This window comes from Scomber japonicus, chromosome 14 (genome assembly GCF_027409825.1).
Source record: "Scomber japonicus isolate fScoJap1 chromosome 14, fScoJap1.pri, whole genome shotgun sequence".
In the NCBI taxonomy this organism is placed as follows: Eukaryota; Metazoa; Chordata; class Actinopteri; order Scombriformes; family Scombridae; genus Scomber; species Scomber japonicus.
The window spans coordinates 15,444,728-15,467,900 of record NC_070591.1 but is presented as its reverse complement, the minus strand read 5'-3'; the positions used below and the strand labels follow the sequence as shown (position 1 = coordinate 15,467,900).

Genomic DNA, 23,173 nt, shown 5'->3' with positions numbered 1-23,173 from the left:
TAATAGGCTTATGTGAATATAACCTCATCAAATGCTGAATATAGTTGGCACACTGTCCCAACACATTCTAAGAGAAAAAGTGGTTGGGTAACCTCTTGAGAGGTCTCTCTGCAACAACCAGGCCCACCACCTCTGACATGTTAATCCCACTTCAAAGTGAGGTCGTCCTCCAGTCTCTGACACGGTTCAGTGCAGCTTAAATTGAGATGTGGGGGTGTAAAAGCCACCCAGTTCTCTACTGTGGGATCTGTTCCAACATTATTTTCGGAAAGTAACAAGTTATATTTTCCCTGAACCAGAGAGCTTTTTCATTATTTTTTGTGAAAAAGATGATGATGAATGATTGGAAGTAATTGGGAAGCAGTTTAAATAGTGAGCGATACCATGAGACAATCAGTGACATATTCTTTGACATGATCATTTTACTGTCGTCCTTCCCTGTAGTCACTGGTGTAGCAGCACCAGCAGAAAGGCACTGTTGTTGTCTGAGCTCTCGTCTACTTCTGCCATCTAGTGGTCAATAGATGTTCCTTCGCAGATTTAAAAAAATGCAAAAATAAATGGATGTGATGTTGCTCCATCACAAGAGGGAGCCATATAGTAGGCTTGACATTTGTAAAATGTTTATTTATATTATTTATATTATTGATGTTTCACATCACATTGATATGAGGATAAACAGCAGTCATAATAATGGTGAAGATAGATAAACACAAAACACACACAGCCATCAACAAAAAACATATCCAACTTGTTTTAATGTCTTGATTGGACTTTATAGATTTCTGAATATATGTATAAATAGATTTTTGTAGCACAGTAAATGAATAAATATACACTGTTCATAAAACTGTGTATTTTATCTATACAATGTGGAAAGCTATAGAGAGTGTTGGGATGACAGAACATCTTCTCTTGTAATCTCTGATGTTGAAATGTTTGTATCAAAATAGTGTAGCTAAATAATTCTCTCACACTTTGACACTTTGACGTGTGTCAGTTATTTTGAACTTATTTTGTCCATAGTGACTAATTTAAAACAAAGTGAGGCTAACTTCTAGTCACAGACATGCATTATAAAGTAATGATCAATGTTCATTTAGATAATGCTGTCCCTTTTTAAAGTTACTGAATGCAAAAAAAAAGTAACTTGTGTACAAAGTTGAGATGCCAGCCCATGTCATTGCTTGTTGACTGAAAAATATATTTTATTGCCCTGTCAGCAATGTGACATCCCTTTGTATTGTATTTTTAGTGAATGGTAAAAAGTAAGTTACACTTTATTAATGCCCATGGTGAAATTTGTCCTCTGCATTTGATACATCTAAACTATTTAGGAAGAGCTGCAGCACATCGCCAGGGGACCAGCTCCAGTTATAGGCCAGTTCCTTGGTCAAGGGCAGTTTTAAATTTTTTTTTCAAGGGCAAGGGGACTATGAATAAATCCAATAACCATATCCATATATCCACCTTCTTCACAGCACCATCTCAGTTTTAAATGTCATTGTACTCATTATATGGACAAATCTCAAGTTTCTCAACTTTCTATGTATTTTCAGTATATATGCAATGATATTTAAACTTCTTATTAGTCTGAAGGTTGGTTGGTTGAACTTCACTGCAGTCAAATCCACATCTGGACTCTGCATATGTGGTCCAGTGGGCAGTATACAAGCTCAGCATGTAAAAAACTGAAGATGAAGACCTTATCTCACAGAGTAAAATTTAGCCCTACTGAACTGACTGAACTTAAAATATCAGTACCTCCTGGACTGTACTTCCTGTACACATGTTCAGCCAGCAGAAGGACATCGCTTAGTTATGTTTTGACTCAATTTCACATGACCTTGATGAATACCTGCATGGATATTAGCCCTTGCCAGACAGCAACTTCTTGTCCACCATAGCTTTGATTAGAAATGAAAAGGATGTAAGTGCCCTGATGTAGATTGTCAACAGTACTTTCATACGTCCCACATTACTGGATTCCTTGTTAACTGCTGCCCATCCAGTAGTCTTGATACCAGGAATCAGGAGTGTGAGTTAAATTCTAAATTTTACTGAATAGTAAGAAAAGGAAACAATTGCAATGTGATGTCAAGGATCCTGTCAGCAACTTCAGACATCGCATCATCAAAGGTTTAGAGTACATGAATGACCTAGCATGCCATGACAGCAAAGGCTGTGCAGCTGAAGATAAATATAACCAGTATGCAGGGAATAATCTCCTTGCTGTCTGATTTTGGAGATCTAAACACCATCTTTCTTACTCAAAGGGGTCAAGGACTGAGTTGTTCCTGTGACATATTCACATGACGGACATTTACATCATGCAAGATGCATTTTCGTCAGAATGAAATCTCTTCACTACAAACAGTAAATCTAGCATTCAAAGGGTTAGTTCATTGAAGACTGTCTGTAAAGATCAGATGAAAGCTGGCTGTGACAAGATGACAGGGCATCAATGAAGAAAAGAAGTTTCCCTTCTTTTGCTATTCTGTTGCCTTGATTCAGAACATATGAACATGCTTTTGGTATAAAACTTGTGGTCATAATGTATTCCTACAGATGTGCATACATGGTGGTACAGCTACTGTTGACTGGACATACATGTTTTTGTCCCTTAGGAAGACATTACATTAAATTAGCTTACTATTAGTTAACACATATGTAATTATAATCACTGCATGCCCAACCTGAATTCTAACCTTAACCCAAAGGTTTTTAAAACAAAGGTTTTGTGAACTGATTTTTGTTTCCACACTGTGTTAATAAAAGCAGACAGTTATGCAGATTAAATTCTATAAGTATAGTGGTTGTAAAGTTTTTTCTTTGTTTTTTTATTTTAAAGTATTTTTCTTTTACAGCCATGAGTTAATTTTATATCAGTGTTTCCGCACAAGAAGTTATTAGTGGCTGACGTGATCAAACTAGCATTTTTTCCCCCCTTACATCACTGTGAAATCATGACCAAGCTTTGCTGGTGATGTAGACCAGTATGCATGATTTTACTGTGCTAGTGTGTGTGAGTGTGTGTGTGTGCCTGCTTTTGTGTATAAGCAGTTTCATTACCTTTCTTAAGGACACATACACTAAAGCTCCTACTGCACCCTTTTTGTGTGCAAACCAGATCTCTACTCTATCGTAATGATTTCCTGCTCATTGGCGTCGACCCGTTGACCCCTGAGCTGGAGGTTACTCTCACAGAGGTTAATCTTAGGTCAACCTCAGGCAGGAGTGTCTGTGTAATGTAGACTTGGAGCAAGGCAAACATTTCTGTCCTCTGGCTTGGCTGAGAAATGTGAGCAAAGGACTAATATCTCACACATTCCATTTCTAATAGGCCCACCTACAAAGAGTGAGCTGCAGTTATATGCAGACAGATGGTTATTCTCAACTCAAGCTTAGGATGAACTCTCACGGGCTTGGGTTTTTAATCAGCTGCTGCACTGTACAGTGTGTGTGCATCTCCAGGCATGGGTGTGTACATGATGAAATCAAAACTGTATGAATTGTTAAGTCTATCTCATAACTTCTGTGACTCCATTGTTAACTAAAGGTTAAACTTTACGCCTAAAAAAACAGCAGTGTCCTAAACATTTAATAGTGTTTGGAGATATTTTTTCTCCCTTTACCTTCCTCACATCTATTACGTTTTACTGGTGATGAGAAGAAAGTGCACAGAGCCAGAGAGTTGTGTGCTCAATCTCCTTTTGGGAGGAATATTATTCCAGCTCTGTGCTAAGGGTCACCAACGAGCAAGGCAGGTCAAGCATCTACTTCATCCCCATCATTTCTCCCCAACCCTCTATAGTGCCTCCCTCGGTTTCATCTCCACCCTAGCATATTTTTGCAAAATAAACACAGAGAGCATCATATGCAGTAATACTTCAGAAATGCTTCACACATTATGTCAATTTGAACAGTACCTGAAATATCACTGTAAACATATAATAATTTATCCTTAAGTTTATGCTACATTGCATAAAGAAATGCTGCCATCACTCATTGCTCACTTTTCTATGAAAAGTAGAATCTGTGAACACACAGTAGCCTATGATGTGTGAGTTGTTTTGGTTTTAAGTTGTTTAGAGTGATGCTTGGTGCATCATCTGCTTAGACTGCACTTATTTTTTAATAAACTCTAAACTTGGCTCAGCACAAGCATTCAACATTATATTGTTTCTGTCCATCATATACTATAGAAAGTTATGAAATTCATATAGCAGTTGTTTTTCCACAGCATGACCACTGCTGAAAATCCAATATAAACATTGTTTTTACCGTGTCACAATCAAATTTAATAGTGTACTCATAGTTGAATTTTCTGTCAAAATTAAGTAAGTATATATTTTGTGTTTTTAATGAAGCTGAATTGAGTTGCATGGTTTTAGCTGTGTGATTGAAAAAGTCTCATAACTGATCTGTCTCATTTGTTCATGCATCTGGAAACAGAGAAACCTCTTGCCAAGAATGACTTCATCTAAAGTAACAGAGGAATACAGTTATTGTTAAAACAATGTGAATGTTTGTTAAGCAAGAAGTGTTGCTTTGCTTGAAGTACAGTAGGGTAATCATTTCATGATGCTTGAGAGGCACTGACATACTTCAGTTTTACAGATTCGAATCCTAATGTTACTGAATTAATGTCTAATGAAATCCACAGAAAACATGCCCTTTAACATCAAACTAGCAATCACAGAAATAGTTAAAATTCTCATGTTTTTAACCAGAATCAGTGAAACAGAAAGAGTTGACAAAAAGGCTATAACCTGGCAAATGTTGGACAAGGTTTCTCCAAACATGCACTCATATCCATAACTGGCCATGGCTCCAGTCCTGCTGCTGGCCTCTCCTGGGAGCCAGGTGTCTGTTCCCATCTACGTCAAACCTCAGCTTCTCCTCGGTGTGCTCTCTCTGCAGCTCAGTTAACTAAATGAGGATCTGCAGTGGACCAACATTTCCTAAACAAACCACATGCACATCTACATATACTATACTATATTTTTTTTTAAAGATTTTTTTCCCAGCATAGACATCTTTATTGACAGTAAATCACGGGAGAGAGGGGGGTGTGACATGCAGCAAAGATCCGCCGGCCGGGACTCGAACCGGGGTCTGCTGTTAATGTGGCATGCGCTCTTAACCACTCAATCGCCTGCACGCTTTCAAATAAATTTCTATTGTATATCAAATTGGATAAGTATGATCATTTATCTACCTGCAGTACAGCAAATGAAGCATGAGCCCCCGCACTGAACTGACATCATTTTAATCAGTTAATTTAGTGTATTTATCCTGCACTCATCATTCCAGTCCACAACAAATGTGTATGCTTCTAAATCAGTGGTTCCTTAAAATTTTGTGACTTTGTGACCCCAATGAATGTCAAAGCACAGAGCGGGTTCATTGAAGCTAATGCTCATCCATTCAGTCTTCAGTGCTTTGGAAAAGAAAGATGCATTCACATCTAAAAATGAATGGGATTTACAAGGGATATGATACTGTTGTCAACTAAATAAATGCTGTTCTGTTGAACAGGGGCAGCTGTGTTACCACCATTTCTACAATTTTAACAGATATACATACACACACAGCAGTATATTGACTAACTGATTTGATTAGTTGCTTTGTTTCTGTCCTTAACATACTTACTGTGGTTCTCCACACACCCATACTGTATGTTGTAGCCCACCCTGCGTCCCTCCCCTCACTAGTAGGTCATGTTCTGCGTGCATTCTCCACGAGGGTTTGGCTGGTACTTGTGTGCCAACGGCATTTGGATGGTCCCAGTCAGAGATTCAGCTGTACTGGATTAATCAAGCTATATTAATGCACTGACCTCTCTTGCACATGCACTCACTAACATAAACATACACACAGTCATACTGACCATGCCTTTCTGGTGTTGCTTCTTTTCCAGAGAGTGCAGTGGCTCCGGCAAACGCAAATCAGGTAAGGATCTTTAATTTTGTTAACCTCAGTTGGTAGAATCAGACATATAGTTATTCTATGCTCTATCTATTTGTATTGTGTCTTTGCTGTATTTTCTAACACTTCAGTAAAATTATGATGGCTTGTTAGCTGTTAGGTACAAATGACATCAGTTTTCATCAGTTTTCATGTTGGCTTTTTGTTCTTCAAACACACATCCTGTCACAAGATTAGTATTAATCTATTTTTATTATTAGTATTAGGATGAAATGGTTAAAAATCTCATGTGGGAGGTAGCACCTGTTTGTGCCTCCATGCTTTGTATTTGCTCTGCCAGGGTTGGCTGTTGGAGTGACTTTGTGTGTGTGTGTGTGTATGTGTGTGTGTTTAATTTATCTGTATGTGTGTGTATGTGTGTGTATATGTGTGTGTGTGTGTGTGTGTGTGTGTGTGTGTGTGTGTGTGTGTGTGTGTGAGTGCAAGGCAGACAGAAAGACTGAGTGACTCAGCTGAGCATGGGGATACAGGCGTAGGAGGCAGCAGGAAAAGTATGAGGGGTTTAGTGAACAGCTGTGCAAGTGTTGTGTATTTGTGTCTGTGTGCGTGTACTTGCATGCATGCAGTCTTAGAATACCCACATGCATTACTAAATTACATATTAGTCTTGCAATCAGATGCAAAGTTGCTGTGGCCATCCCGCAGTTGTGTATGCCATAGTTTGGCAATGAAAGTCTGACTGAAGTCTGACCTGAAAGTTAATTTTCTGTGGGCGACCCATTTTGAGTAAAAGCTGTGCCGGAGTTGCCACCAAACGAAATAAGACCCCAACTTAATTTCATTATGTGTTCCATGGTATTGAGGCTTTACGTAACAGGGAATTCCAGCTACATAGCGAAATGGAAAAATGGTCTTATTTCAGCTGTGTGTGTGTCAAGTAGCCTACATTCAGCCTGTGCAAGATATTAGATTGGTTTCCAGTTATAGTCATATCAGCTGCCTGGAAAGTTTGTCATACTGTATAGTCCTTTTCGTTTTCATGCACAGTTGCTGTTTCACTCTGAATATGGTTTGATGATAATTAGTGTAATTATCAGTTTTGTAGTTTCTAAGATGTAAACATATTTCTGCTTGCAATACATTATTCAATTATGCTAATGAAAACAATAATAACATGCTTAATGTCTGGTGCTCATGATAATTTATTGTCCACAGTCATCACGGAGCACATACTCTACAAGCCCTCCATACTTGATCCCCAAACCTTCACTGTAGCCCCCATGCTGGGCATTAGTGGTTAACGCAGATGAAAGATTGATCTTTCTCTTTTAAAGCGGGACAGCAGATAAAGTGAACTGAGTCTGTGGTGAATTTGTGCTGTAGCTGCATCTTATGGTTTCCATAATTACATGGTACTGGTCTCCCATAAGAGTTTACTGAGCCCCTGCCCTAAATAGGAGAATGTGGCCCTTCGCCACAAAACTGCAAGCGGTTAGAGGTCCGACAAGGAACTCTATTTACCTGGCAAGCAGAGGAAATCCTAGACTATCTGAACAGCTGAGATTGATCACTGTTGGTCTCATCATAACCTCTGTCTTTATGATTATGTTGTCATCATTATCATCACCATCATGACTTTCTTGCTTCTTTGTCTCACTCAAACTCCCCCATTAGTGCTCTTGATTGGAGATATGTCTTGTTTTTGGAGGGCAGTTACAAGATGATGGAGACCACTTAAAAGAATTTCATCACTCGAATGTTTTCAGTAGGATTTTGTCTGATATTTCTATTATTATCTCCCAACTGAGATTCCCACTTCAAGAGCGCTATGAGCTTGAAGTTGTCTACATTATTGACTCAGCATCATAGCCAGGCCACTGTCTACATAAAGTTCAAAGAAATACAGTAATACAGCAATCTTCTGTCTGACATATACTATAGTGGAGTTGTCCAAAACCAAACCCTAAAGGAAATATCTCTTTAATACTTAATACTAGCATGCATAGATAAGGGGTGAACTGTTTCATGGTTAAAAAAAGAAGAAAAAAAATTAGGATTTTAGTGTCAACCACTGCTTACAAGTTTTTCTTCTAAATAAACACATACTTTTTTAGGATGTTCTGGATCAGGAGTGTTTGATCATCTTTAAAGCATTAGTGATAATCTGTATTTAATGTGCAGTTGAAAAAGTGAGATGCAGAAGACAGTAAGAAATTGAGTAGGAGAGAGAAAGAAACGGAGCGCTCGGGGGTGTAGTGCATGTGAAAAGCAGATGGAGAGGAGAGGAGGTTTACGTGGCAAGTGGAAACCATTTCAGTGTTGCGCATGGAGTGAGGGAGAGCGTTTTTTCCCTGAAAAAGAGAATTTAATCTTAAGGGACTTCCTGGTTAAATTAAGGTTAAATAAATGTGTGCAGACTTGCTGTCTTTATTTGAGCTGCAAGTCTCTGGGGGCTTAAAGTGTGTGTGTTTGTGTGCATGAGGTTGCATGTGGGTGTTTTCATACTGTATGTGTGTATGCATGTGTGTTGTGTGTGCATGCCTGGTGGGAGCCAAAGGGTTAACTGAGTTAGATGGTGGGTGGGTCAGGAGGTCTGTGTGTTTGTTTGTGTTTGCAGATGGATAAGATTTTAAACTGGCATAGGAAATCATTAGAGCAAATGAGTGCTCTGAAATCACTTTAACAGCCGTGCTGTGTTTCAGCAGCTTCATTCTCAATGAATAGCGATTGAATAGCAAATTCTTGCTTTTTTGGGCTGTTACACAATGATGTAGTAGCAGAAAGATTCATTTTGTGAGTTAAACCAGATTTAAATCAAATGTGGCTTTTGCTTTTTTAGTAAATGTTGCCAAAGTTGGGAATATTGCTGTCCACTTTATCATAGCTATAAAGTTACCGTACAGTCAAAGCAGAACGTCAACACTGGCAGTGTTGAAACTCTACCCCCTACATCATGGAGCAGATCCAATACAGACTGCTCTGTTTCTGATAAGTGACCATTTGTCACAGTGGAGTCCAACCTGGAAATGCTCCCACCCTGGAGGCAGCACTTAAGCTTCTTGCTCAAAACACCATGTTCAAGCCAGAAAGAAAAAAGTTCTTAAGTTGAATGTGATCAGAAATTAAATGAATGAATACAGTTTTGGTCATTTTCAACAGGGTGTCACTAAAGTCTTAGCAATAAGTTATGATCTTTGATACACTTGCTTTCTCTTTACATACGAGGTGTCAAGTGTTGAAGGTGTCTGTCAGAGTTTCTACAGGAGCACCAGATGAAGTTGAAGACTGGTTTTAAAACCCTCTGATTTGGTTCAGTGGGAACTCCACTGATTTAACATGTACTACACCAAGGGCCTGATTTACTGAGATCCCAAATGAAGGGTACTAAATTGCGTGTGCAGTGCAACAGATTGTTAGCATGCGTTTGGCTGGTGCTCTACTAAGAATGACAGTGCAAATGACAACAGGTGCAGACAGCAGTATTTAAATGAGGGTGTTGCATGTCTTAATAGAGTTTGGACGAACAGAAAGCCTGCAAGCGCAAAATGAAAATTGATCCCATGGCATTAGAGGTTCTAGTGGAAGAGGTTAACAAACATATTGAGGTATAGCAAAAAAAAAAAAAAACATAAAACCTGTCATATGAGAGAGTATTTGTGATAAAGTCAATGCTGTTAGTAAAACCAAAAATATTCTACTCGAAAAATATTAATACGGGTGGAAAAAGTCAGATCTCTGCATATTCTGTCATTGTGCCTCCATGTCCTCTTAACAGCAGTCGGTTGATACATGCCCTCCAAACATTATTTACAGACGCAGTTATCGTCAGCAAAATTAGCTTTGAGTTTGGTAAATCACAATGCGTGTGCTAAATAACATATTTGCATTTTTGTCCTCCCTGTATTTTGCACACTGGGTTAAAAAAACGCCCCATATTGCATATTTATTATGACAAAAACCTACTAAATGGACAGTGCATATTTTCTTGCACATCTGAAAGACGCAACCCTCAGTGCACCACGTTGGTGGATCAGCTTGCACACGTTTTTACACACGCACATTTTTAGTAAATCAGGCCCTAAGTATATTTTTGGGAGTAATGCTACTGTTATTGCTATTACTATATATGAAAACAGTTTTTAAAGCCTTTTGTGTCTCCAAAAGGAGCTGTGCTTAATCTGATACAGAACATTGCCTCAATTGATGTCATGTCGGTTGGGGCAGAAGACCACAAGTTTGAAAGTGAAAAACAATCCTGGGGTGTGAAGTTAGAAATAACTTTACCAGACCACTGTATCCAGCTCCTCATGTCTGCTTGAGGCTAGCCTCCAGTAGCATAACACGTCCAACAACACAATCCAACATGTAACAATTGTTACATGCACTGATAAATAAGTGAATACTTTTTAACAGTTTGCCACTGATTCAAAACCAAGTGTATCAGCATCACCTGGTGCAATGGCAACTACTGAAGTTAAAGGTACCTTATGGGGGAGTCTGTCCTCCCAAGAAAAATGGGTAGTAAAATAGGTTGTAATATCAGTCGGCCAAAAACAGCATATAGGGCCTGACTTACTAAAGGTTTGCATGTGTAAAAATGTGTGCAAACTTGACATCACCTGCAAAAACCATGCAAGCTGATCTACTAACGTGGCGCACTGAGGTTTGCATCTTTCAAATGTGCGAGATAGTACGCGCTGTCCATTTATTACATTTACCATAAAGAATATGTAATGTGGGGCGTTTTAACCCCAGTGTGCAAAATACAGGGAGGAGTTTATGTAAATATGTTATTTAGCACACCCATTGTGATTTTCCAAACCTGAAGGTAATTTTTATGAAGGGCAGGTATTAACCAGCTGCGCACTGTGCACAGATGACTTCTGTTACTGTGGAGAGGAGGAGACAGAGGCACAATGACAGAATACGTACAGGAGTTTTTCCACCCGTGTTAATAATTTTGGAGTGGAATATTTTTGGTTTTACAAACAGCATCGACTTTGTCACAAATACTCTCCCGTATGTGGATTTTTCTGGTAATATTTGTTTTTGTTATAACTCAATATATTTATTACTCATTTAAATACTGCTGTCTGCACCCTGTTGCACCTGTTTTCATTTACGCAGTTATTCTTAGTAGATCACCCACAAAACGCGCAAACGAAACACACAATCTATTGCACTGCACATGCAATTTAGTACCCTTTATTTGGGATCTCAGTAAATCAGGCCCATAGTTACATCTGAGTGACAGGTGTCATCAAGTGGCCATAGTAATTATGACCTGGAAATGTATTTCAGATGATATCTCCATAAGTTTACAAATTTGCTCATTCAGAGGTGACAGGCTGGGTGGATGGTTTAACCCTAACTTTCTAAAAGTGGACTTTGGACTTTGTTGCAGAAGACCACTAGTTTTCTGTTTTCAACCACTAGTTTCCCATTTCCAAAAAGTTTTTAAAAACTCCAGCCAGGGTCCACTGCGTATGTGGCATGTGTCCTAACCACTCGACCTCCAGCGCGCCCCGTGACGGATTTGAAAAAATGTTTTGTCCTGCCCCACTCCCAGAAGAGTGACTCCCGGTCTTGTCTAGTTCCTGACGATATCCAGCACGTTGAATTAGCCCATAATGACGGGTATGCAGGTCACGTCACGTGACAGCCTGCAACCAACCAGCAACAAGTAACCAGCCATTGCTGACAGAGGAGACAGATAATACAGATAATAAAAATTTTGCATTATGCACATTGCATTATGACTCCAATATAAATAAATTTGCAATTGCAATATACATAATAAAGAATGTACTATGATTCCCACTCCCGCCTGCTCCCGTTGATTTTTTCCCGGTCCCCTCTCAATCACGTGATCAACAGTGAAATTAACTTCAGACCCACAGGATTCCCGAAAACATTGTCATCCTCTATTCTGGAATTCATGGTCAAACGATGTATTTGGTCAATTAATTCAGAATAGAGGGTGACCGATAAAGATTTTTATGGCCGATACAGATTTTTTTGAGTCGATATTTGGAGACAATATTGCTTTTTCTCCCTCCAGACGAGGAGGAGCGCTCACACACACACTGCCGTGATGGGTCCCGCTCTCAGTCAGAGCAAGAGAGAGAGAGACAAACACATACACACACACACACCGCTGTGACGGCTGCTCCATCCCACTCTCAGTCAGAGTGAGAGAGAGAGAGAGACAAACACACACACACACCGCTGTGACGGCTGCTCCATCCCACTCTCAGTCAGAGTGAGAGAGAGAGAGACAAACACATACACACACACACACACCGCTGTGATGGCTGCTCCGTCCCACTCTCAGTCAGAGTGAGAAAGAGAGAGACAAACACACACACACACACACACACACTGCTGTGATTGCTGCTCTGTCCTGCTCTCAGTCAGAGTGAAAACTTACCGTTCTCTCATGGGACACCGGGAGCTGTGCTGTTGTTGGCAGGCTTCCAAAACTTCCAGCTGCACGCTGCTAGCGAGGGAGGGGCAATGCATGTGCTGCACGTGCTCTCCAGCGCCCCCAACAACACAGGGCTGTCTGTAGATGCGCCTGTCTGTAACTCAGACCGAAAAAAAAAAAATATCAGCCCGATATATCGGCCGGCCGATGTATCGATCGACCCTTAATTCAGAGGACTTAATGGTCTGGAGTTTTGTACCTCTAGTATTGCAATGGAGCAATGTTTTTAGGAGTGTCATGTGTGCGCCCACAAAGATGCACATGCAGGTGTATGTGGGTAACTTGATTCACAATCCTGTGATGGTGTCATGTATTGTGCTGATCTACAGTTTGTGGTGATAAAGTTATAAGAAATATAGTAAATGTATCAGAAAAGGCAAGGAAGAAGAAGAAGAACAATATAGGTTTCAAATTCTTTAAAAATCTTGGCTCTGCACGTTTTATGAGAAAAGAAGCACACAATATATATTGTGAGAAACAGCCAAAAAAAAAAGAAAAAAAGAAAACAACAACAACAAAAAACTCCATAGGGTGCCTTTAAATGTTTGACTCTACTTTTGTGGTGCTTTTTGCCTCTGTAACATTGATGCTCGACCTAAAATACTGAGAGGATCCAGAGATCAGTTGGAGATAGGGACGATACTTAATGGCTTTTAACAGGCTTGTAAAGGCTGCCTGACTGTAATGATTGGATGATTTTGGGGGAAGTTTCTGTACTATTTGTTTGTGGTCTGCCCCTTCTCCCTCAGGACCACATACTGATTCAATGACATGAGTACATCTGTACTACATTGAACAGCAGTCTTGTGTCCTTTTCTAATCCAACTGCACATCTGCTGCTGATGAGCCAAACAAAGGCATTGCACTTTGCCAAATGTTGCTCCTCTCAACCCAAATCTGCTCTCATAAACTTACCCAGGGGTTCAAATTATGGCACTATGAAATAAAGGCTGATGCCAACTATGCTATCAACTAAAAAGCTTGATCCCCAAAAAATCTCTCACAAAAATAAAATTCTTCGACTCCCTGCTTTCCTCCTCTTGGTGATGAATTATTGCAAAGTTTCCAACTGTCATCATCTTTGGATGGGGCTGATGATTGGTGAGTGGGGGTGGGGCGGAAGGTTGGATGGAGTTAGGACTTCTGGGAGTGCTGGGGTGGGAGCAGGAAGCACATGTATAAATCTGAGTGAGGAGAGATATAAACACAATGAGTGGCTAATAGGGCTATCTGATTGAAGCCAAGAAGAAAAACCCTTTTCAAATCCCATAAATACTTGGTCATGCTCTGCGCTGTGCATACACATATAACCCACATAAATAAACAAAAACACACATGCTAGCTTACACACACAATAGCACTTGACTATGTGAAATCACCTCTTTTGGGGTGACTAATGGGAATAACTTTACTGGGCTGATGCATTTAATTGAAACCTCAATAAAAAAAACAGAAATGTATACAGCTTGTTTTATACTCCTTGCTCAGATTGAATTTGAAATTAGACCTATCCTGTCCAAGGCTGTTTCACCTCCTATTTCTCACACATGTTCTTGTGCTGGGTCTGTCTTCCTGCTGTTGCAAAACATGCTGAAATATTATATTTTGTCACTCACCTCATGTCTCAGATTTACTGTTCACCACCAGCAGTAATTAATTGCGGGTTTTAGAAACCTCCATTTACATCATAGGACATAAATTATGGTTTTATGAGATCACAACCTGCTGGGTTTTATGTCTATCTGTCTTGAAATTATATTGTTGACGTGTGTGTGTGTGTCTTGTTTTTGATAAGATGATGTCGAAGATAGCATTTGGGAAATTGGGTTTTTGACAAGTCATTATTTTATTTCACAGCCAAAGTAAGTGAATAAATCCACAGCATTGTTTGCTGTGTCTCTTATACAGGTGGGCAGTTGAATGGAGGGAAAGTTGCTGGTCATGAAATAATAAAGAGGAGCTAATTTAGAATTCACTCCAATAATGTGCTACATACTAATACATCAGTAAATCTAGCCAGGACCATAGTCTGGGAACTTGATTTACACATACTTAGATTCCTGTACTTTGTCCCATACTGTTACCATGTCTACAGCCCACAAAATTTCACTACTACTTATTTTTTACTTTAATCAGTGGTAAAAGTCCTGTAATAGTTATAGCATGGTGGCAGTTAAGTCCTTGTTGAGCTGACACTAGTAATCAGTGTTAATTGACCAGTGAGTTAAAACAAACCACTCAACCATACATTTCCAAGAATTATGTCTAAGAAATACCACTGTTTGCTGTTACTTAACTAAATGCTGTCATCTTATACTTTGAAGAACAAGAAGGCTATACCCTGAATTTAAATAACATGTTCTTTCCAGTGTTTCTGCACCCAACTTTGTGGTTTGACAAAACATCTTGCACAAATAACATGAAGCTACAGGCCTGACCACTGTAATCCAGTGCCAGACTCTTTGGCAGTTTGAGAATTTGAGATGCAAATGGTGCTGAGTTCATCCTCATAAGTTATAAGCTCCTTGACATTTCAAATTCGGTTCCCAAATTGAATGCAAAATATTATCCCGATTTAGAGAAATGTTAATCTCTAGTCTGGGGGACTGTCAGGTCAACTCTTTGCAGAAATGGCAGCTTAATCCAAGCTGTCTCAATCATTCCTTATCTAAGTCTCAAACCTTCCATCTATTGGACTGACTTGTTCTTATTTTTCCATCCTCAGGATGAAATGTATTTCCTCTTTCCAGAAACTGTTAACCACATTTTGAAAAAATGTTTTATTTGGACCAACTTGACTCTTTTCCATGTGACATTACTTTTTCTGGAAATATTTGTTTATTATGTGAGTCAAGAGATCATATATTGACATTTTCTTTTGTTTCTTTACTATAGTAACTAATGGCAGTTGGTAGGGCTGGACGATTATGCCAAAAATCATAATCACGATTATTTTGATCGATATTGAAATTGCGATTATAAAACACGATTTTTCATAGATTTGTAAACATAAGCATTTATTGAACCACCAGAACTCAACTTGAAAATAAATGAACCAGAAATAAATGAAAATCAAGAAAAAAATAATAATGATAAATGGAAATAATAATAGCAATATGTAAAAACAATAAAAATAAAAACCTACCAAAAAAAAATCTCCTGGCTGCCGAGCTTTTTTTGTTGTTGCTTTTTTTGATAAAAAAAAAATTACAGCCATCCTGCTCCCTGCAAAACCTAGTGCAAACTAGCAATATGTAAACACAATAAATAAAGATAAATAGCCAAAACCTACCAAAACAAAAATCCCCTGGCTGCCAAGCTTTTTTTGTTGTGATTTTTTTTCAAAATCAAAAAAAAGCAACAACAAAAAAAGCTCGGCAGCCAGGGAATTTTTTTTGGGTAGGTTTTTATTTTGTATTGTTTTTACATATGGCTATTATTATTTTTAATTTAAACTATTTTTACAGCCATCCTGTCGTGCAAAGTACTGAAAATCTAGTGCAAAGTACTGAACAAAGAGTAGTACATTCATTCTGTTAAAACCTGTTAACATTTGTAAATATTTAGAGGTTGTAAAGCGGTAAGGTGGAACAATAATCGTTTTAAGTCAATTATTACGTTTTTGTAATCGTGGGAGGCCAAAATTGACCAATTAATCGTCCAGCCCTAGCAGTTGCTAATAAATCAGCATATGGAGCACTGTGGCCATATATACAGTAGATAATGTGATTCCTACCATATTTGATGATCCTTTACCTTTATTCAAACAAACCAAAGGACATTGTCATACCAACTGGAGGAAATATCCAGTATATGAGCAGCAGCATTAAAGACAGATTTAATCTGAAGTATGTGCAAACAGTAAACTCCCTCTGTGACGAGCTTTGAACTCAGTGGTTTAGCAGAAGCTCTTGTTAATGTGTGAACTGAATGTCAGCTGGGGATGTGTCCGGATTCCAGCTGACGCTTGTTAGATGTGCTTTAGTTCATTCAGCTACACTTGTTTTAAGGATTTTTCATGATTAAGGTGTCAGCCAGGCTCAGTTAATCATGTGGGGGGAAACTGTTGTGAATGTTTGTGATGTATCAGGGACTATATATTCTTTATCTGAAGTGTCTTTACAAATAAAATATATCTGTTTCTGTCTTAAGAAGACATTCCTGTACTTAGAATGAAACAAACTTTGGTTAAGTAATAGATGAGATCAAATTATGAAAATAAGCACAAACTGCAAAAGAACTAAGTCACTGCTGGTGCTTATATGGTTAACCTAGTGAAGTAGAGAAAGGAAGATTTCCATTGGCTGAGCTACACGCTGTAGTCAGAGCTCTAGTGTTTCATGGAGACAGAGGGCCATCCCTCTGAGCACAGCTCCAGCCCCTTCATCTGGTTCTATTTAAGGCCTCTAGTGCCGACTCTTATGATTGGCGTACACAACCCCCTACTCTTCCTCCAGCTCCAGCCCCAACTGAGGAGAAGGAGACTTTTTAGCAGATGGTTTATTTTCCAAGGGAAACCATTTCTTTCTCCCACTCTACTGTCCTGTCCTCAACTGGCTTTAGCTCACTTTTCTCTCACTGCTACAGCTTCTTCTGCTTTCTAGTTGTGGCTCCCATTCCCACTGTGTTAATGTTTCTACCATCACCTATTGATCTGGTTTCAGCTTTGTTGGACAATGAGGATGAGGCCTTTTCTGTAACACAGAATGGATTTTCTGCAGTTGACTGCTTGATCCTTCACTTTTTGGAAGGAGGTTCTTTTTCTAGACTTTCAGCATCTCCGTTGCCCTTGATGTTGGGCTGGAGGGGGATGTATCTCTATGGCTAGACACCCAGGAAGATGTACTGAGCCCTTTGAATATTGTGATTGGCTGAGCTCTACTGACAGATTGGCCTATGGCACAACGCGTGCCCAGCAGTCGTTCTCGGGGACCTATGGCTGGCAGCTGGCTGACAGCATGTTTTTTCCCATCAACTCCAGGTCTGGATGCTTCGGATCCCATGCTCCTGGAACAGTATGTGGTGGTGGCCAGTTACGAAAAACAAGAACCTGCAGAAATCAGCCTTCAAGCGGGTGAGGTGGTGGACGTCATTGAAAAGAGCGAGAGTGGTGAGTAATCAAAACAAATGCACGACACAAACATGCTGAGCAGGAATGGACGACATGCATTGTTTAATGCTGTCAGCCAAATACAGAAGACTGAAACAAACACAGACACTTTAATGATTCAGTCTTTCACTCCCTGCTTCCTCAGACAATCTGCCCTGGCAGTTTCCCTATCTCAACCCTCTCACCTCCTTTGTCCAGAGATTGCTAGCTGTTACTTAGCTCCATCTGGAGGCTCACTTTGGCCTGCAGTCAGCCCTGTTTTTCCCACTGTTGGTTTAGGCTGGGGGCCAGAATGTTGCCTCTAGCAAGAGGAATGTCTTCCAGACTCGTATTAATTATTCCACCTCACTTTAATGGAAAGCCAGCAAGACATGCCGGATTTACAAATGCCAGCTGCAGAGAGTCCTTAGTCAGCTGTTAAACTTCTGGAAAAGCTAGTTGATGGGGACAAAATCATGTTTTAGGTTATAGATCATTCATTTTGACAATATTGAATGTTTAATTAGTCAGTAGCATTCTGATGTGAAGTACATCTTCATTATATTTTAGGAATGGAGGCTACCACAAAAGGCAAATGTAGATAAATAAATTGAATGCAGTATATATCTGTTTGAAATGCACTGAAAATGAGCACTGGTTAAATAGTTAATGTATATTTTAAGGCAGCAGGACAGCAGAAAAGCTAGTTGTATGGTAGTTGTATTTATCAATAATTGAATGAGTACATATTCATGTGTTTTGGGTAAATATGGTAAAACTGTCCATTGTACTAAACCCATGTCTAAGCAGCTTAAAAGCACCTGCACAAAGCACTTTTGCTTCAAAGATAATTTGTCATATGAGGCACATGAGTGACTGGAGAGGAATGGGCCCAGTAATAGGGTCTGACATTCAGCTTTAATGGTGTGCTGAGACAGTAAAACAGTAATGGGACTCATGTGTTCTTCAGAGGGAGGACAGGGAAAGAGAGATGGAGGAGGAAACGGTGACCAGGAAGGCAATTGGACTTGGGTTTCATGATGGGTGTGAGTGAAACGCCATGCCACACTGGCCTTAAGGAAGAGGGTCCATAGAGCAGAAACACTTTGAAGTGTCACGTGTCCTGCCTTCGGGTTCATGTATTTGTTTTCACTCCCTGCTCCAGTAGGATTTTAACCCAATGGGGAGCCATGGTAAGGCGGATATTCCAACACCTTGAAGTCCTTTTATCAGGGGCCTTATATGAGAGCTCTCCTCCAGCACATGTATGAACTTGAATTGCATGGTCCGGTGCTTTTAAGTAGAGGCCCCTTCACTTTTGTATTTCAGCTGATCACTGTGCGAGGTTATGGCGGCTGAACTGTGTGTTGATGATCCATGCAGAATGTGAAACTCATGCACTTCAATGGCCTCATTATGATTATGATTTCCAGGCTTCAGTGTTATTACTTTAGCTTAGTTTCCACATAATTATTGCTTTGTTTCATTCTTTTCTCTGATGCAGGCAATATTTGGATGCAGTTTGGCTCATTCATTCATCTCTGGTTTGGTTACATTTGTCATGAATTCAAAGCAAAACAGTAGACTCCAGCCTTCTTAAAACACATCCTAAGGCCATTTGACAGTTTTATTATACACTAACGGACACTTTCACAGAGATCTGAAGTAAATACAAACCCCCTTTACATCTTGCTATGGAGACTGTTTCCAGCAGCACAGCTAGCATTTAACTGAAATCTCAACACCTCCTGCAATGGAAGTAGGCTAAAGCTTCTCCATTTGGCTGCGTGACATCACTCCACATCCCTTTGCCAATACTAACAAGACCAGGTGTGTGCTAAGAAGATTTCAGAGCTCATTTGATTTAGCATCCATTCCCTAGCAGGATAAGTACAAACCCTTTAATGGTTTCTGACAGATTGATCTGTGAATTACAGAGCTAAGCGAATGTGCTGAGCTAAAGGTACTAAAATGTTTTTATTACATTTGTGATGATAAAAGCGTTGTGTGGATTTTTATACAGCTCTGAGCTATATTCAGTGACATACACATATTCCTTTAAAGCCACACATTTCAACTAGCATGGGTTCCTCTGTCGAGTGTTTCAATGCTTTAAGCGGAAAATCCCTGTATTCTGTCATATTGCAATGTAATTTTGTATCAGCATTGTGTGTGTAGCTTGCTTTATATGAGATTTGTTAAGAAAAGCTGTAACAGTGATATTTGTACAACAGCTCTGTATGATTTTTGTCATTCACCATAGTCCATCAATAGAAGTCCTACTGTGGCTGTCCTGCCCAGTGCAGTTATCAAGTTTTCCTTACCTTGGATTAGATGATATATGCCTTTGACAGGGCCGTGAATCTAGGTCAGACCTATAAGCGAGCTCAGCTTTCTCCACTTTTCCAGCTTGCCATCTCAAGCCAAGGCAGTATTTTCCGCTGCACTGGCTTGACGATACAGTTTGTGTCGTGGCCTTTGTTTCAATTGGTACAGTACAGTTATTAATGATTGTTGATTTAGTTGGTTGTGTTTGAAGTATATGCAGCATGCAATAAATCAGCAGGGAAGATCAATGACTGCTTGATGCTACAATGTAGCATTTAGTCTCTCTGGAATAATACTTAGACAACACACAAGTTCCTATTAGCAAAACCTCAGGATATAAATGCTCAATCTAAAGGAGCAATATGAAAATGTCAGAAAAATTACAACTTTGTATTGTTTTACAATTATTAATTCTGTCCTCACTCCCTCTCCAGGATTACAGCTATTTTATTTGTCTGTTTTATGAGAGTTTGCCAGGAGGAGTTGCTGCTCAGGAGAAAAGAGTAGTGCAGGAGAAAATGGAAAAACCTAGTTCCTGCCAAAGTTAGTGGTTCAGAGAGATTGGTTCATTATAATAGTTTAATGGATCCTGCAGGATGCCTCCTCAGTTTACACTATATTGGAGAAATGTTAACTAAAGCTAAGCTAGCAGCCTTGTTGCTCAGTTCAGATGCTCTATATTCAATGGTTTAAACTTTGACCTTTAATGGAATAATATGTACAAAAGGAAAAACAAATTGCAGTCACTTCTGGAAATATTGTACTTATACTGCAGCTGGATTGCCTACATTTCAAGGGCAGCCCTATGCATGTACCAGGCCTGCGTAGCAAATCTCTCCCTATGGACCAGTAAGGGTTTAACTTGTCTTCATTCCAAGTCTAGATCAGCCTTTATGAATTACAAATCAACTCCAGGATTGCCTGTCTGTTTTAAAGAGGCCAGTTCAGATCCATCGGCTCCTCGGGCTCCCCCAAGACCCCCTGGCACCACCCATGTGCAGTATGTATCTCTACTGCTCCACCCAGCCTACTTAAGCAGGGTGGAGTGAGTAAAATCAGATGAAGAGTCACTTACCAAGACAGTTCTCTCGTGTTTATAAAATGGCTTTTTACCTTCTTGAACACTTATTTTCTTTGCTGAATTTGAGCCATAGAAAAGCTGGATGGTAATAGGGGGATCCCACAGGTGATGTTCGACTGCCTGGCTGAAAGCCCAAAGAAACTACAGGAGTGAGATCCTAGCAGACTAAGTGGGTCTGGCCCTGAACATGGCATGATGGATGTGCAGGATGTCTGCTTTACTTTCAAATGGAAAAAAATATACCTATACAATAATATCAGGCCTCAGTCTTCAGGCTGGAAACAACATGATCTTAGGGCTCAGCTCAGCAGGGCCTTGCTTTGAATTATCCAACAACAGAGTTCACTCTAAGATCAAACACTAGAGTTCAGTTAGTTTATTTCGGGGAACTTTAGATTATTTCTATATCTTTTAATTGTTTTTAGCCATGCTAGTGATGGAAGTGTCGTCCAGAGCATGGTTTGGTCTAGACAGCAACTACCAGATAGATTGTTTTTTTAGACACTGAGACATGGTCCTGAGAAGATGAAGTCTCACTTTGGTGACCTATTAACCTTTTCCACTAGCACTACCAGCAGGATGACATGTGTTTTTTAGTGAAATATTTCAACAACTATTGCATGGATTGCCATAGAATTTGTTACAGATATTCAAGTTCTCCTCAAGTTCATTTATATGGTCCCTTAACTTTTACATCTGGTGTCATCATCAGGTGACATTTTTCATTTGACTCTAATTGGACTTTCATTGAAAGACAAATTCAAATAGGGGGCACATAACCTTGATAACTGTAATAAACTGTGAAGCTTAATGTAGCCCTTGATTTTTAGTTATTGTCTCCTGGAACACACACCCTGCTCCTCATTCATTGTAATGGAAATGACAATTGTCTTTTTTTGAGGTAATGGTACACAAAAGCTGTTTGAATTCAACAACAATTTCTGCACGTGTGACAGCATCATGTATACTGGTGCATTGATTCTGTGTTATATGAAGGAGGATTAAAGCTAAGTTTAGTGTTGAGCCTCTGTGTACTCAAACTCGGTTTCCCAATCTGGTATTTGCAGTTTCAGCAAGAGCATGTTTTCTTGTATAAAGGAAGAAAAACCTTATAACTCTTCACAATGAACCACCACACGATAGAGAAAGCTTGCCAAGTGTTAAATGTCGTTTTTAAGGAGAAGTTGTAGAAGCAGATGGAAGACACATTATCCACTCATAGTATTCCCCATACTCCACATTCTTTTAGTTCACTATAGAAAGTACTAATGAGCGTCTCAAGAAATTAACCTTATCCTATATTTTTATTATGTGGAAACTCAGATGTGTGGCTTGCAATTATAAAGTATAGCATTTCAACTTAGGCTTTTATTACCCCATTCTCTTGAATGTTTTCACAAAGCAATACTGACAGAAAAGATGAAGAACAGGAGTAAGTATTCACAAGCACAAATTGTAGCAAAAGCAGTTTACAGAATTAAACTTGTGGAGCCAAAAAGGTACCCCACTGTGACTCAAGAATTGACCATTGAGTTAAAACAGTATTTTAAGGGGTGGGCTTTCACACGCTCAAGGGTTGCTGTGTCTCCAAATCAGTGGAGCCTAGAGTGCACACAAACAGTGGGCTATAGCCTCGTTCATACCATGAGGGGATCCTTTCAGAGGCTGGGAGGGAGTGAAGGTTGTTCCTTAGGTCAACATTAGCTCTTGAAAGTCGTTTTGTTCCGTTTTCACCTCCCCCCTCATAACCGACCCACAGGTAATTGAAACCCAGTGTTTTATGAAAACTGGAAGTGTGTGTATAGAGCTGGATACCTTCCCCCTTGTGCTTTGATACTAGATCTACTGTTAATAAATACAGAAGCTGGAAATGAATGGAGTTTTCTTCTGCTCTACTCAACAGTGGTGTCAGATATCTGCAAGACTGCTGAGCCACTGCATTCCTCATCATTTCAGGCCATGAAAAAAGCCTCTGCTTACTGCTGAATCTGTGGTTCTCATATTCATGCTAGATGTGTAGAAAATTTTTGTCAGTTACTCCTGAAGTAAAAAACAATTTTAGTACAGTCTCAGGTCTAAGACTCTGATAAATAAGTAGGTGTGTATGACATTAATGAATCAAAGAAATTCATTGCAATGTCACGCTGTGTTATGTATGCCACTGCCAGGTATTAGGTTGATTGATTGCATACATAGATTGCGGTTTTGTTTTATAAGTCATCCAGTCACTTCAGGAAAACCCCCAAAATGAAAGCTT

The 23,173-nt window shown here is 39.5% G+C and overlaps 1 protein-coding gene across 2 annotated transcripts in view; it reads left to right on the top strand.

Annotated features, from left to right (window-relative positions):
- LOC128372425 (SH3 and PX domain-containing protein 2A-like) overlaps positions 1-23,173 on the top strand; it is a 46,186-nt gene that overhangs the window by 7,685 nt on the left and 15,328 nt on the right. For both annotated transcript variants that reach the window (XM_053332467.1, XM_053332468.1), the window contains exons 5-6: positions 5,924-5,955; positions 17,400-17,528. In XM_053332467.1, the coding sequence (XP_053188442.1) occupies positions 5,924-5,955; positions 17,400-17,528 (161 nt within the window). The remainder of the gene's footprint in view (positions 1-5,923; positions 5,956-17,399; positions 17,529-23,173) is intronic.